General features: G+C 36.8%; 1 protein-coding gene across 1 annotated transcript in view; it reads right to left on the bottom strand.

Annotated features, from left to right (window-relative positions):
- Positions 1–12,506: 12,506 nt before the first annotated feature.
- LOC124775425 overlaps positions 12,507–17,350 on the bottom strand; it is a 629,713-nt gene continuing 624,869 nt past the window's right edge. The window contains exon 15 of the mRNA XM_047250258.1: positions 12,507–14,318. Within this exon, the coding sequence (XP_047106214.1) occupies positions 13,603–14,318 (716 nt within the window). The 3' untranslated portion in view covers positions 12,507–13,602. The remainder of the gene's footprint in view (positions 14,319–17,350) is intronic.

The raw sequence follows: 17,350 nt of genomic DNA, 5'->3' as shown, positions 1-17,350 counted from the left end.
TGTGTAGTCGAGTGAAGTGAAGCAGTCTGCAGTTCCAAACCTGTATGCTTGGACATTGCTGAAAAAGTGTACATCTTAGGTATACGGTTAAATAGGGGCTTAATCACTGAACTTCTGTGTTCTACATCTACATCTACATGGATACTCTGCAAGTCACAATTAAATGCCTGGCAGAGAGCTCATTGAACCACCTTCACAATTCTCTATTATTCCAATCTTGTATAGCGCGCAGAAAAAATGAACGCCTATATCTTTCTGTGCAAGCTCTGATTTCCCTTATTTTATTATGGCGATTGTTTCTCCCTATGTAGGTCAGTGTCAACAAAATATTTTCACATTCAGAGAGAAAGTTGGTGGTTGGAATTTCATAAGAAGATTCTGTCGAAACAAAAAATGCCTTTGCCTTAATGATATCCACCCCAAACCCTGTATGATTTCAGTGACACCTGCTCCCCTATTTCCGGATAATATAAAACGTGCTGCCCTTCTTTGAACTCTTTTGATGTACTCCGTCAATCCTATCTGGTAAGGATTCCACACCATGCAGCAGTATACTAAAAAAGAGGACAGAAAAGTGTAGTGTAGACAATCTCTTTAGTAGATCTGTTACATTTTCTGTTTGTTCTTTTCAATTTAAGTTATTCATAATTGTAATTCCTAGGTATTTATAGCCTTTAGATTTGACTGATTTACTGTGTAACCAAAGTTAAAAAGATTCCTTTTAGCACTCGTGGATAACCTCACACTTTTCGATATTTAGAGTCAATTACCAATTTTCACACCATACTAAGCATGCAATTTCACTACAAGACACTTTTGTGGTACTGTGTCAAAAGCCTTCCGGAAATCCATAAATACGGAATTAATTTGAAATCCCTTGTTAATAGCACTCAACACTTCGTGTTGTGTTTCACAAGAGTGTTTTCTGAACCCATGTTGACTGTGTCAGATAATATAGATTTTGGAGAGGAATGTGTCAAACATTTGACTATTTCTTTTCATTTTCATTCCCTAATATCCTATGGTACCAGATCCTGTGGTAATTAGTCATTGAGGAAAAAAAGTGTGTGTTGCACAAAAGCCATGGCGTATTTACAATTTTGTTTGAGGAGGGGACTATGCCTTTGATTTTACAACAACTCAAATTGAAATTTAACTTTATTGATCCATAAAAATGTCCAAAATTATACAAATAAAGTGTACCATTTGTTTATTTAGAACACTGATGACATTATCAGAACAATTTATTGAGTTATTAATTATGGTACATCATGAAATCAGTTTTATAAGAGTATGAAGTTTGAATAATTTTAATAAAGCATAATCTAATTGCTAAGAGACTTTTCTGTGCTGATTTTGTTAATTATCTATTTTTACAGTCTAGCCGCATGTTAATCTACTTTTAACTATTTAAAATATGCATTGTCTGATACTTTAATACAGGTAAATAGAACAAATGATTAAACCATTTACTAGAAATTTAAAGTACAAAAGGAAGACTGAAGCCTCTCTGTTTTGCCACATCACATCACTTATCATGATTTTGACATCAGTCCTTTCTTCTCGATAAAATGTCATCATGGCAAACACATTTGGACATGCTTCACTAGTAGTATTCTGTAAATAAGTCTTTGATTCTCTTAAGGTTGGAGAAACTGCACTTATTCATGGTTGTTGTCACTGGTCAAGTTGCCAAGAGTTGTAGAAACCGAAACACATTAGAACAGATCCGACAGACAAAGCTTTCATTGCATTTTGAGGCAACTGCTCCAGTTGACTCAAACACTGATGAAAGAGTTTCAGCTCAGCCTTTGTCATTATTAAATCGAAATGGAGTTTTGAAACTCCAGCAATGATATCTATGTCTTCAGTTTATCAAAGTAGAAGACAATTAAAGCTGTTAAAAAGATCAGAATGTGTCAATAACTGACCCTGCTGTGAACTAATGAAGGCATCCAGTAAGGGTATGAACACTGACACTTTGTAGTAACCTTGTACATTAACACTGATATCCTGATTTGCATGATGTACTTGCTTGGTGGAAGTGCGTGGTTGCTCAATTTCAACTCCACTGGATGAAGCTAATTCCTTGGCTTCAAAGAAAAGCCTCTTGAAAGTATCCCTTTTCAGATCCCTCACAATGTTGACTAACTCTGCAAATCTATATCTTGATCAGACAACAGAATCTCTCTTGATGATGGTCGCTAACAGAATTATGAAACTGTAGAATGTGGTCTTATTGTCAAATTCTTGAATCTTCCTCAGAAGTGAAACATCACAACTGTATATTATATGTAAGTTGAGGGTGGAGAGGGGAAGAAAGGAAAGGAAAGGGAGGCGATCACTGCTGTCAGCTGCAATTGGATATTACATGGCATCAGGTGACGCCGAGTGAAAATGTGTACTAGACTGGGACTGGAACCCAGGATCTTCTGCGTGCTAGGCAGGTGCGTTAACCACTGCGCCATCGGGGACACAGCATTATCGCAACTGCGCGGACTATCTCGGCATGCCTCACGGCCAATTCACACTCCCATCGAGCACCACTTATCCACAGTCCCTGTCCATTTTCTCCATGTTCACTCTCTGAGATTCCCTCAGGCAGTTAGATGTATTTGTGAATCCGCACTGAAGAAGGTGGGTCCACTCCCCAAGTAGGCCCATCAAATTATATGAAAGCATGGAGTCTGTTCTTTTGGACATGTCTGAAAGAACAGACACCACGCATTCATACAACCATACATTTCCACGAAGTCTTGTGCACTGCAAAGACACTCAATCCATCTAGCGAGTATGGTACATTTCAAACTCATGATTCAAACATCAGTCTGGGCATCATTTAAAATTTGCCTACATGTTGGGTGGCCCAAAGAAATTATGTATCATTTCCAGTGTTCCTTGAGAAGTCCTGATAAGTGGAATGCTGCTAGTGTTGGTGACTCCCAAATTGAAATTATGAGCTGCACAATGACAATATACAGACAGCTAAAGGGTAGTCCTTTTGTATGAATGCATGGGCTTTTCCTGACATGGATGCAACACTGTCATAGCCCTGTCCTCGTAAAAAATAATGCAGCAATACTAAATTTTACAAAGTTTTCTGTTACATATCCAGTTAATTCTTTGCCAGTCACATCAAACAGTGGAACAAATTGCAGGAAATCTTCATGAATCTTGAGATCTGGGGAAATATAATGGGCACAGAGAGAGTTGCTGTATTCCAGCAACATCAGCAGTTTCATTTGCAAGAACTGTGGAAAATATCATTAACACACTAAACACTCCTTCCCAGGAGTTAGTTATTGATGCAACTGATGATCTGATTTTGGACTAGGCCACTGATGCACTTGTCACATTTACCAGTTCCTTCTAAACTTGCTCATAAGTTTTTGTCACCTTTCACACTGTATTTTAGAATGGCACAAAAGTTATACACGTTCTTGTCAATTTCAACAGGTCTAAAGTCCCTTTGTCCCCTTAACACAATTTCCCGGCATCCATTGAAAATCATTGCCTCAATGATAGGAACTGTGCATTTTCAATTTTTTCTCTCCTGCTCTACCAAGTCTTGGTCCAGGCAACGTTTTATACCTATTGTCTTGTTCATCATCAAGTGGACAAAACTGCCACCATCGATAACAGCAGCCTTATGGTAAGCACTACTCGTGTGGATGTTGAAATATTCAAGAGCATACTTCCACAAAAACTTGGAGGTTACTAGGACTCCAACATTTTGATGACTACCTTTACCTGAACTCACCTTAGTGAAAAATGCACAGTACTTACAGAAGGCACCTTCCTCTTTGGGTGAGTATACTAACCAAAAATATTCATCCAACTTAGGTTGAACTTAAAATATGGGCCACTTTGCAAAGTGAGGGGAAATTTGTAAGTGGTTTTAGACATAAGAACGTTTGGAAACTTTGTAGCTTCATGTGGTCATCAATTTTTCGTTGTTTGATAGCAAACAATCACTTTATGTCATACTTACAGCCTGGTGATGGATTGTCAGAGCTTGATGTGTCAATGAAAGATGTCGAGTTTGCTACAGGACCCAAGAAAGGTGATTCTGAATTAGCAATAATGCTACTATTGTTTGAAAACAGCAGCAGTGGCAACTGGTGGATCATCCATTTTCCCGGAATAAGAGGACAGAGTTTCTTTTAGTCATGGTGGTTTGGAGAAGTGGTTCAAAATGTTTCCACTTTTTGTTTTGGAATGCATTGTCTTATGTCTCAAAATGGAGATTTCACTATAGTAGCTTCAATAACACTGGTTTTCCTAATACTGTCATATTAACAATTTAACAACTGGTAATGCAGAGAATTGTGTACAAAGCAAACTAGAACGTTACCTGGTCAGCATTTACAACAATGTGTGCACCACTATTATAATGCACATTGTTTCTGTATTCATTAACATTCGTTTATGGGTACTGCAACATGCTGTAACTGAGTTAATAAACTTTGTATTTAATTCGTCATTGGTGTGTGTTACCAAAAGAAAACTGAAAACATGTAATGTTACTACATAATGGAACATTTAGCTTAAATAAATAAGCTTGAATGCTTTGAAAAAAAAAGTATTGGAAGCAGTCTGTCACTGGCATACTGTAGCAGCATACAACCTGCTTCTTTGTATTCTGAAGCAGAGGTGTTGTTAACTCTTGTTTTCACTGCACTAAAGTACATGATGCTACACACAGTAATCCATGTGCTGATACCAGGTGGGATGAACTGGGCATCTAGCATCAGACTTTGTATAACTGCAGTCAAGGAAGGTCCCTCAAGGAAACAAAGCTCAGCAATGTGGTGCAGAAGACACAATAGCACTTCCCACATTAACCATAGTACGGAAAAACATGGAAACTGGACGTGGGTATGAAATCCTCCTGTTAGCGCAAACTCTGGCGAGACGTGACAGCTGACGACATGAGCCACATGGCGTTGCAAGGGATGAGCTGCCAAGAGCATGGCTGGGAGATGTTGCCTCATCGAAGCGGGAGCAGAGGCTGATCAAGTGATGGTTCAGTGTGCATTGCCCCCAGAAAGCATGGCAGTCTAAGCTCTACCTGGGGCAGAAGTGACTAGAAAGAGTGCTGGGGAGCTGCGGTGGTATTCGGCCAGCAGGCACTTCGCTGACCACTGGTTTTCGGTTAGTGCAACCCGTCGTCTGCTGCTACAGGTGGAGGTGAATGGAAGGAGTCTCCATATGCTTATGAACTTCGTTGTCAGTGATCAAGCACAGTTTGGAAACAACAGTAACAGCCACAAATATAATACTAGAAGGAAAAAACAATTTAAGCTACTGAGCCTCTATTACAGTTACCTTTATCATTTTCTGCCCATTCTATTTTTCTGAATTATTTTCTTGTCTCCCATCTCTTGCACATGTATCCTGGGGCAGTCTGTGGCAGTAGTCCTTGGGTGATCCATGTGATTCATTCTAGGTCATCTGTAGAAACACTGGACTTTAGGGTTTAGCAATATCATGTCCTAATCCCCCCTTTCAAATCCCTGAGATGTCATAGCTTTTGTCCCTAGTAACACTTCTTGCTGCATTTTCACAGCTTGACCATGACTGCTGATGAGAATGAGTGGTGATCCGATATTTGTAGCTAACCTTTGGTCACCAGATGCCCAGTACACTTCTGACTAACAAACTGTGTCTTTCTTTGGTGGCTGACTTATTGTTTATGAATGTCATTTCTGCTTGTGTCTGTGTACGTGCAGATGGATATGTGTGTGTGTGTGTGTGTGTGTGTGTGTGTGTGCGAGTGTATACCTGTCCTTTTTTCCCCCTAAGGTAAGTCTTTCCGCTCCCGGGATTGGAATGACTCCTTACCCTCGCCCTTAAAACCCACATCCTTTCGTCTTTCCCTCTCCTTCCCTCTTTCCTGATGAAGCAACCGTTTGTTGCGAAAGCTTGAATTTTGTGTGTATGTTTGTGTTTGTTTGTGTGTCTATCGACCTGCCAGCACTTTCGTTTGGTAAGTCACATCATCTTTGTTTTTAGATATGTCATTTCTTAACCTGTTTCACAAGATATTTTCTTACTTCAATTTCTGTTCTATTCTATATTTATTATTTTTAATTTTGTTGTTATCCTAATTTCATAGTTCATGTATTCATTATCTTCACCACTTTCATTTTAATTCTGTCCTCTTCACTCTTTTCTTGACTTTACTTTTGTTTTTGTTGTTTAAGCCAATCATCACATATCATGTAACTCCATTGCTTTGCAAGTCCCTGTTTCACTTTTCACTCTTTGCTCCATTCCTGTAGCCCACATGTTCTACCTCCCTAATCAAAATTAAATCCTACCTATTTACAGCTCTTTCCAGCCCATCCCCACCCCTCCCAAAGTTATGGCTTGACCATTGAAACACACGTTTGGCTGTAATCCCACTCTGTAACCCACACCGACCAATTCTGCAAAGGTATGTCTCCCATGCACAAGCATCAACCAACAACATACAGTCCCTCCAAAGATACTCTTATTTCTCGGTGCCTAATTTCTATATTCCATTCCCAAAGTTAAACTGTTGTCCACAAAACAGATCAACACTCACTCTCATCATCACTACATTTTTTTCTTTTTCTAACACACTTTTAGCTAATAGCACCATGAGAACAAATGGGTGTCATGTAACAGAACTTTGTATGATTCTTAGATCCAAAACAGGATTTTGTGTCAAAGCTCAGCAACTAATCAACCATTTGTATATACAACTCTGTTAGTTAAATGCCTCTTCTAGATATGTATAGCCCATCACGTTTATTTGATCACTGTATTTATGTAGGGATATTATAGTTACCTACACTGAGGCTCCATCAAATCACTTAAAAAGGAGTAGCAGCAGTAGCAAACAGTAGTACTTACTAAGCAGGATGTAACATAGCTGTCCTCTCCAAACGGTCTAAGTTTTTCTTTTATTTAGGTATTATTAAACTACCATGTAGTGCAGAGAGAGAGAGAGAGAGAGAGAGAGAGAGAGAGAGAGAGAGAGAGAGAGAGAGAGAGAGTGTGCAGGGGGAGGACCTAATGCAACAGCTGAAGGGTTTTCATGGGTACTGATGATGTATTAAGTAATTGTGCTGCTATCTGATGGACATTTTCAGATATTTGTGCAATTAATGTGGTTTTCAATCACATATAAATATTTGGTAATCACCTATCACTAGTTCCCACCACAAATGGAGATTCTATATTTTATTTAATTCCTGGAATTGGTATAAAACCCAGATTATTAATAGTATTTGTAAAAAATGCAAACTGTCGAATCTCACTACTCCTTGTGTCAGACATAGGCCTGGTTGTATAAAAGTCTCTGACTAAAGTTCAATTTTGATCTTAGTTCAGAAAATGAACCCAGTTCACAAGTTCATGATGTTGTATGACACTAAACTCGGATCTACTCAACAGAATTCAACATTGATCTGAATTACCATGAGATAGACTTGGCAACACTGCTAAATTAGCCATCCAACACAATTATCACACTTTCACCACAGATAATAATTGCATATAGGAGGTACACAGTATTTATTATTGAAGGATACATATTGTAAACACGGAGCAAAATATCCAATAGAAACTTCTCACTCTTCTTCAAAAAACTTCTCCATTGCTGAAAAACACTGAAGTATAATTCCCCAGCTCTTAAGCCTCAGGAACACAGTCTGCTGCCCACCACAGCAGCCCAGAGCTCTAGGAAAACAGCTAGTATCCAGTAGGTGTGGTTTCAAAACAGCGTTGTCATATATGTTCATAATTAATATCATCAAGAATACATTATTATGTAGCCAAGATTCATCGCCACCTGTTGTTGGCTATTAATTGGTGCAGCAGATTTGGCTTTGAATACATGCTGTAGACAACCATGGCACCATGACAGACTTAAGTTCAATGAACATGAAGAAAACATAAATACAAAAGATCGTTGACCATGGATTTAGACAGCTTTCTATGTGGACAAAAGTTCCAATAGTTCACAGGTTCTAAACTATTGTTATGCAACGGTAAGAAGCTATTGATGTGGAGAGGAACATAAATGTGCATTTGCATTGTCTGTATATGCTGGGCTGTCATTAACCCGAAGCTTGGTTTAACCACCAATCTCTCCTTCCTCAGACTTTTGAACAGGCTTGCTCTTCCAGATATATGGAGGCCTATGGTTGAATGTGGACTTAGCTAGGGGAGCGAGTGCCTGCAATCATTGAGCCCCTGAGATATAGTTTCAATTTGTTATTAGTTGATTGATATGACTTTGCTAATTGACTTACATATTCTTCCCATTCACAATCTTTAACATGTCTGTTAATAGCAACTGTGAGTACCTTCAATTGATCTCTCCTGAAGAAGATACTCATAGTAGTATCAAAACGTAGGTCAAGTTTAAAGAAATAAACTTCTGGCAACTGGTTGGCTAATTACTATCAATTGTTCTTACTATTTCTATTGATAAACGCATGGACAGTTCTCATAGCAGTTTAAGCACCTATTTGCCAGCTAAAAATTTAATGTGAAATGTGTATTTACTACTTTTCAAGCCTAGAGAGTATTTTTGTAAGAGATGTTAAATCATTATTTGTTGTTATTGAACTCCATATTGAACTTCACAGCAATTAGTTCGAATTTCTCTTTCTTACTGTACCACTAAGTGTCTATGGATTGCTTTCAAACTTTTTTCATTAATTGTAAGTTGTTTCTAATTATCCTTATGGGAGTAATTATTATCTGCACTTGTTATGTATGTCACCAGTATTATCCTCAATCTAGCCTTACACATTGAAAAAGTTATTAAAAATTCAGCAGTGTGCAGATGTTGATAACAACTACTTTTCAACTTTTATTTGCACAGAACAAAATCCATTCTTTTTTAGTGTCACTATGTTCTGAACAGATGATTGCATTTGACTTGATCTATGAAATTTTGCTACTCAGAGTTGATCCTAGTTCATGATGAAAGTGTCTCAGGCGAACATTTATACAATATGATTTCAGAGTTCTGCTTGATCCAAGTTCATTTTTTGTGCTAATCTAAGATCAGCTGTTTTATACAATTGATCCATAGTCTAAATGCCAGTTTTCTTTTTTTTTTCTTTCTTTCTTTTTTTTTACCTTGACTTATGATGTGCAGGCTTTTTTTTGAGTATTCATATATGAAATCTGCAATGCTTACCATTTCACATATTATGGCAAGGAAAGTACTACCAGCCACAGTAGGGTGTTCATTCCTATTAAAAAGTGGGACATTTAAAAAGTTTAGAAAAGAAACTGGGCCAATTTTAAGCAAAAAAACAGGACACAAAATGTATTCACAAAATTTAATAGACATAGAAGTCAGCCTTCACATCACACACTCAGTTGATATCAAATGAATTTTTCAATTACTTTCCTGCAGTGTTATTACACTTTTCACTTTTTTTGTATTTTACCAAGAGATGCATTTTCTTTTGGCATTTTGTCATAAAAGTGAGCACACGATACCACAACTCAAACGTGTTTCGATGATGAGTGGGGTCTTCACTGTTTCAAGTTTAATTTTTTTTTTTTTTTCTTTTCCCACCCAATGATGAAGAGTTCACTAAGGAAAACACATGTACATTTCGCAGTTTCTCCACTACCAGTGATAAAAAGAAACTTACGTTTTTAGATTCTGGTTGCTGGTAAAATTACACTTTCGTTTTGGCATGATGAAACAGTGACTGCATTGATTTAAAATTGTCAGGTAGCCACTATCACATCTTTACATTGCTTACCACAATTCGTGCTATGTAAACCAATCAAGAATAAAACTTAATATGAATCAGTACAACAAATAGTGCAAAATACTAACTATAAATAAACTAAGATTTTTGAGCAAGATGTACAAACGGTGCTTTCTAACATATATACTTACACAGTAAACTGCTAGCATGAAATACTTTAGCCATATGGAATCACAAAGAAAGCAGAATCACAAAAAAAGCGGAACATTCTGGGGAAAAAATGAGATTAGTCGTAGAACAATGGGATGAATGGACACCCCAAGTTACAGTCAACTTTTAGCATAGCAATAGATAGGATATGATACCAACAGAAAAGGATGTGTCATTCATTCTACAAGAATGGGTGAGGCATTGCAGGTGGTGATTGTAACACTCTGGAGATATACATTTCTCTCACTTTTTTCTGAGAACGAGAAACAGATACAAACCATTCATTTAGCTTTTTTAGAACTTTCAATAATATGTCAGAGCTTCTACTGACATTGCAATTGTGTATTTTGAGAGAACTCGAAGGTCAGACTATAATTATTGCTCTTGGTATTAAATATGTTTAGCTGCTATTTAAACTTTTTCCTAGCTGTAACCTACATTGTTCTGTTATGAATCTGTCTACTCAGTTTCTAAAAATAAAATTTTACAAAAATACTGTTATTTAATTAAGTAATCTTTGTATGTTATTTATAAAGTGTTAAAAATGAATATAACAGTTGAGAATTCCTCACAGTGTATTGAAGAATTATGACTTCGTTATCTTCATTTTAAATTATCCCTGAAGTGTAAAGTATGAAAATTAGCAATTTATCAATGCAATGCAGCAAGTTTTTTGTGGTAGATATTTACAATACAATTGCCACAAATCTTCTGTGTTGCTTTTGAAAACATAACAAATCTGCTATGTTTGGCACATTCCTGGTATTCATTGCAAAACATTATGGATGTATATCCATCTTCATATGAGATGTGTGTGCTACTTAAGACACAACTTAGTAAAATACTTAATTTTTACTTATTAAAAAAAAGAAAAAAAAATTTGTGGCAAAGGCAATTACCAGATACTTTGGGCCTAACACTGAAACTTTTATTATTTTAATTGCAGTGTTAAATAAATATATTCTCTTTAGATTAATAGTTCCCACTGAAAGAACAAGATCGGCAACATTGCTGCTTCATATATTCTATTAGATAATAAAAAGGAATTAAAGTACAGTTATTATCCTAGTATTGTGGGTACCTTTCACATCCTTCAAGAAATTGTTACAAAAATCTGATACTTTAAGAAGTATTTCGGAAGGTACAGCTAGGTACATCATGCAAATGACAGCATGTGGTGCCGAATTCTTGTTATTTAAATAGGCCTAGTTACAAACCACACAAACATAAGGAATGGTGAAATACCATCAACGAGTTGACAATTCAGTTTGGTCATGCTGTATAGAGAATGAATGAACAAACCACCTCTCTCTCTCTCTCTCTCTCTCTCTCTCTCTCTCTCACACACACACACACACACACACACACACACACAGAGAGAGAGACAGACAGAGTTACATGTATATGTGACCCACTATATTGTAAGTTAAGGAACAAAGGAAAACTCAACAGCCAGTATCCATGAGGAGTCAACAGCTTATGCCCTAAATGGTTCCTGGGAATAAACTGTATAAGAACTAAAATGTGTGTGCAAATTCTAAGGCAATGTATTAGAATAGAAGGTCAGTCAAACACATGAGCTTTAATTCAATACCGATATCATCACTTCGAAAGAAAAACAATGGTTATTATAACTGCAAAGGGAGCTGCAATGACTCGAGGCTATTCTTAGTTTCAGTCTTAAAAAAAGTGAAAATTACTTTACACTACATTCAGTAAATGTACTGTCTAAAAATATGGTAAGAAGTGTGTCATACACTGACAGCTGAATATCATATCTGGACATAATTTACACACATTTCCAGCTCCCATTTCCAGAGATTCAATACACACAATTTCACTTGAGTATCGTACTTCATATGACATGCCTTTTATTTTAATTAACCAAAGATAAAGTGCAAATATTTTTTTCTAGTAGTCTAATAGTAAAAGGAGAAATTCTGCAACACTAACTGTTTATATATGGATAAGTCCAAAGTCCTGTGTTTTTATTACAGCATTGTTAAATGACAGAGACAGTTTAAACTGAAAAACACACACATTACATGGTATAAAAAATACGTTCACTTATATCTGTGCAAAGACTATTTAGTGAATTAAATTAACAATACTGATGTGTTATCTGAATATGAGTGCACTGTTCTCAGTATACCAATTATTGCTCCTTAGAGGGTAACGTTCTGCAAGGTTCTGTGAATATGAAAAACTAAATACATTAAAACAATATTTATTCACTTCACTCAGCTTTAATCATCATCACCAATTTGTGATACCTTTATATCTGATGATGCACGGAAAAGATTACACCATAGCCTAAAATGTGAAAATCTTCCCAATAATTACAGTTTTACAGTGTTGCCTTTAAAATTCGACTGTTCATGTCAATATTTCATCCAGCACCTACTAATTGGACGGCTTCAGTTTTAGCTATCATGAGCATTATAATAAAATGAATCTCAGCTTGGAGTACATACAAGCTATTCTTTAAACTTAAGCTTGTTCAAGGAGCAGCAGCAGCAGTAGTGCATATGCTTCAATAAAGAGAAACTCTAAACTGAAAGAACAGGAAAAACAATATGCAGATTATAAATAAAAAAGATTTATTCTCTAACAAGTGAACTGTATATCTTATAAAACTACTTTGTTTAGGAACACCATTTAATTTACCAAAAATATCTAGATAACAAAAGTTACTTTTTGCCTTCAGTGTAACATTTCTTCAGTAAAACAGCATTGTGTTCTATAAATCATAAATTCTTGGTAAACACAAACAGACTGAACATTTACATCATATTCACTACTGTCTGATACAACTGTGTAGAATACACAGATACAGTCAGAGTCACATAATCACAAACTGTTTAGCTGTCATTTTTATATTTTGAAATTTACAGGATGTCCTGATAGAGAGCTGGTACAGCTTTGTAATTCCACAAATACGTTTAAAGATAGGTTCACTGTGCTTTTCCAGAAATGATAGTGACAAAATTAACTAAGACACTGCGTAAGAATTGTCCTTTCTAGAGGTAAACAAGTTGCTAACACAACTTCTCTGTTAGCAAACTTCAGTAAACTAATCAATAAGTTCTTTTATTTTTTGATGCACTACTTTACAATACCATTTCTAATTTAAGTTCTTTAACAGAACAAATACTCAGTCCAATGAAGACTGAATCAGTGGTAGAGAAAATTGTTGTCGTGCCTAACTAGAAGGGAGAGTCACTTGAATTCAGCTTCACCTTTGCTGCACAATCTTTCATCTAAAGTAACGAACATGCACACACAGTGTACAGAGACTGTTTATATGACCCTACACATGGGTTAAACAAAAATTAACCCCTGAGCCAAAACATATATAACATTTATTAAACTCGTGCTGAAAAAGCACCCCTGGGGAAGGAACACCCCAATGAGAACAGAGCCTTTGTAAGCCCTGCATGCCCCAGTGCACTGGTCTCTCTTGTCAAACCAATCACCTTCAACCTGATTAAATTTTAAAATGAAAATTCTGTTAACAAACTACAGTCTCATGACTGCACCTTTTCTTGTAAGGTGCTCTGTTGTTAACTAACAATGGTCACAGCCTTCAAAAATTTATATGTCCTTGGGAATGCCAGCTTCCCAGCAACTGATATAAAATTTTCTTCCACTCAACGTTCTCAGGAAGTGTCACTACAGTTTATATGTGACCAGATCCCTCAATCACATCTCCACCGCGATGGCCATTGCTGGACTCAATCCCACTGTCTTCAGTCTCTTCTCCACTGTCAAGCAGCGACGCTTCTCCTTTAACAGCTTCCACCAGAGATCTGCGTTTAGCACCACTTGGAGGGTCAAGGAGGAAGGGAGATCCACTAGGTGGCAAGTCAAGCTTCAGGCGATCACGAGTATGTCTCAGTTCACCAAGGCCTGAAGGGGATAAAGGAGATGACGGCGATAGCAGTTCAGGGGGAGAGTCCCTATCATCAGGCCTTGCTACCCTATCAACTGTCAAAGGCGTCCCCTGTTTGGGCCTTAATGTAGGAGAGTCGGTAGCCAGTCTATCTTTCGACTCAATTTTTGATGAATTCCATGGAAATTTCTTGTCCTTGAATTCCAACTTTGTTGGGCTACCTGTAACACCTTGTGTCTGAATCTTTTGGGGACTAGTCTCTGCCACACAGGTACTATTATTCACTGTATCTGTGTGGTCAGCCTCACTATCACAAACACTTGGAACTGGCAGTATCTCCAAATTTGTACAATCCGAACTTTTTACACTGCTTAACATGGACTCTTTACCAGGGAAGAACTGACTAACATTGCTTCCAACAAGTGAGTCTGTACTTGATGGATTGAACTGGAATGGACGTGCTGTACTACTGATAAAAAATTCTCTGTCTTCGGGAACAGCACCTAGAAAAAAAAAAAACAATTCTTTTTACTGTTATGGATTTCAATGTTCATTAATATAAGCACAAAGCTTAAAGCACAAACAACACGTTTTTAAGTTAGACTATGTGAAAACTATTATTTAAATTGCTCCATACTTTTATTGCGATTAAGTAAAAGTAGATGTCTTAGATATAATGCGCAACGCTTTGGGAGATATAGTCAATGTGTGAAGAAAAAAGTTTAATCAACAGGTGGTTTACTATGAATAGCTAACGAGCTTCAAATGTTTAAATGAAACTACTGGGGATGTAGTTTCTATTTGTTGTTCATATTCAAGTGATAGAAATAACCTGTTCTTCAGTCTTTACCACTGGTGGCAAAAGCATACATTTACACAGATGACTGCTTCTTCTCAGTTGTGAATTGACTGGAGTAATGAACTGAAGGACTAGCTGTGTTTAATGACATTTTGGATAACATGTCACATATTTACATAACAGTTGAGTATATAGCCATCTTAAGTTCCATATATGCTGCAGAAAAGCACAATTTACACTATAAATGGCAGAGAATATATGAAACTCTGAAGCATGACTGTTGGTTGCAAAATGCGTGACAGGCTGTATGAGTTCAATTTGTGAAATATGCATCTTTATTATTATTATTATTACTATTATTTATTCCACTAGATCCTACATGTACAAGGACATACAAAGATACTGGACAAACTTAAAGTTTTTGAACAAAATTCACTTTAAAGTATGTGATACAAATTTTAAACTATAAATTATATGGCATTGCTAAACAGATAAGATTATGTGAGATGATACACTCATAACTGAGAACAACACACTTCATCAGACTAGATTTACATTTAAAACTTAATTAATGGCAAATTAGTGACGTTAAAAATTGAAACAAAAATAAATTCATAATAAGAAACTCAGGCCAGTTATATACTATTCCATAAACTTATACATTCAGATAAATGGTATCCGTAAATTATCTTTACAATGTAGCACTTAAATAACTTTAAAACTATACTACATATTAACAAATGATTTTCAACAGGTGAAACTGTGGACACCACAGGAAGAAGCTCAGTGATTGGGCTGGTTCGTCCAGGCAATGCCCAAAACCTCACACCACTGGACTTCCTCCTGTGGGATTTTGTAAATGATCTGGTGTACAGAACCACCTACAGGACTCTAAGGCATCCATTTGCAGTGCATTTGAACATGTCACTGTCGAGATCTTGAATCATATGTAGAGAGAAATGGAATTCTTATTGGACATTACCCATGCCACTAAGGGTGTTTTGCTTTTTTGTTTGTTTGTTTATGAGGTGCTCCATTAGAATATTTGTAATACTACATGTACATATTGTGTGTGTGTGTGTGTGTGTGTGTGTGTGTGTGTATGTATGTGTGTAGTGTAATGTAATGATTTTGTGTGTGTGTGTGTGTGTGTGTGTGTGTGTGTGTGTAGTGTAATGTAATGTTTGTGTTGGATGATGATGATGATGATGAGAGATGGTAAAACCTGCTGCTGCCACATAGCCTAATCCTTGCGCCAAGGGGGCCACCATGCTTAATCTCCCAATCTGACTGATGGCTCACCATCAACAGTGTCACATGCCCTCACTTCACAAGACACTGCTGAGAGGTTTGGTATTGAAACCAGGACATTGACACAAAGTTTGATGATCAGGAACTTTGCCACCCTCTCTCCTTCCCAGCCAAATATTGGCAGTGAAAATTTTTCCCACCAATGGATTCAAACTGGCTAACCTCAGAGGTGGAGCACCACCACACAAGCATGCGTTAGCAACCTCGGCAATTTTATAAATTGTCTTATCACATGCTGTAAACCATTTGTTAATATCTAGCGTTATTTTAAGGGAATTAAAGTCTTAAGTTGTAAGATAATTTATGGGCACCTTGTACTATAGTACAGTCACAACACTGTTCACTAAGATTACAAGAATTGTTAGAACAAATTTGATTTCAAGCAGTCAACAACAGAATAAAAAGAATGTCTAAGAAATATATTTTTCACTTTATTCCCAAATGTGTTTCTATTTTCCCTACTGATACAGGTAATTAATTGTACAGCACAATGCCCACATTTCTAACATGAAGCAAAATTTTGGTCAGTCTTTGACTGATAAGGCAAATGTCTGCACTAGAACGAGTATTATGATCATGAACAGATTTATTGGTTCTTATTAAGAAAGGTCACAGTTTTCAGATATAAATGCAGGGAACAGGCAATATTTTCAATACCTGGAAAATATGCTTAGTGGAAGTATGGAGAGAACTTGCTTCATTATCTTTAAGACCCTATTCTGCATCACAAAAATTTTATCAAACACTGACCCCCAAAGTGGGATTTCATAAGTGAGAATCAAGTGTACTAAAGCAAAATAAACTGTTTCTAGTTCTTATATATCACAGGACTTACTAAGAATCTGAAAAACATAGCACAGACTGCTCAAATGTCTTTAGCAGCTTTTTCTTTATGAATACTCCATATTACGTTACTGCCTGCTCACATTCTACTGAATCCCACTGACTTGATCTACTGTTTCATCATCAATTCGCATGGGCTCCATGAAGGTAGGATGATTCTTGGAGGCACTGAGAAAAGAATGCAGGCAATTTTGATTTTATTTAATAATAGTTTGTTTCTGTGTGTACAGATAATTAGCCTGTTTATAGAATCTGTTACTACATCCTCAACAACCTGAAGAGATGGATTTTAAAAAAAAGGAGATTTCTGTCATCTGCAACATTAGACGTAAAGTGTTGTTAGACAATGGGAAATCCAGGAAGGAATGTAACAACATAATGGAAATGATAGTTCTACTCACCAAATAGTGGAGATGCTGAGTCACAGAAAGGCACAACAAAAAGATGGACAGAAAGTTAGCTTTTGGCCAACAAGGCCTTTGTTGGAAACAGGCAAAACACACACACACACACACACACACACACACACACACACACACACACACACAAATGCAACTCGCACACCCACGACCACAGTCTCTA

The sequence above is a fragment of the Schistocerca piceifrons genome, chromosome 2 (assembly GCF_021461385.2).
Source record: "Schistocerca piceifrons isolate TAMUIC-IGC-003096 chromosome 2, iqSchPice1.1, whole genome shotgun sequence".
Lineage (NCBI taxonomy): Eukaryota > Metazoa > Arthropoda > Insecta > Orthoptera > Acrididae > Schistocerca > Schistocerca piceifrons.
The sequence above is the reverse complement of the archived record's forward strand: the minus strand, read 5'-3'. Positions and strand labels throughout refer to the sequence as shown.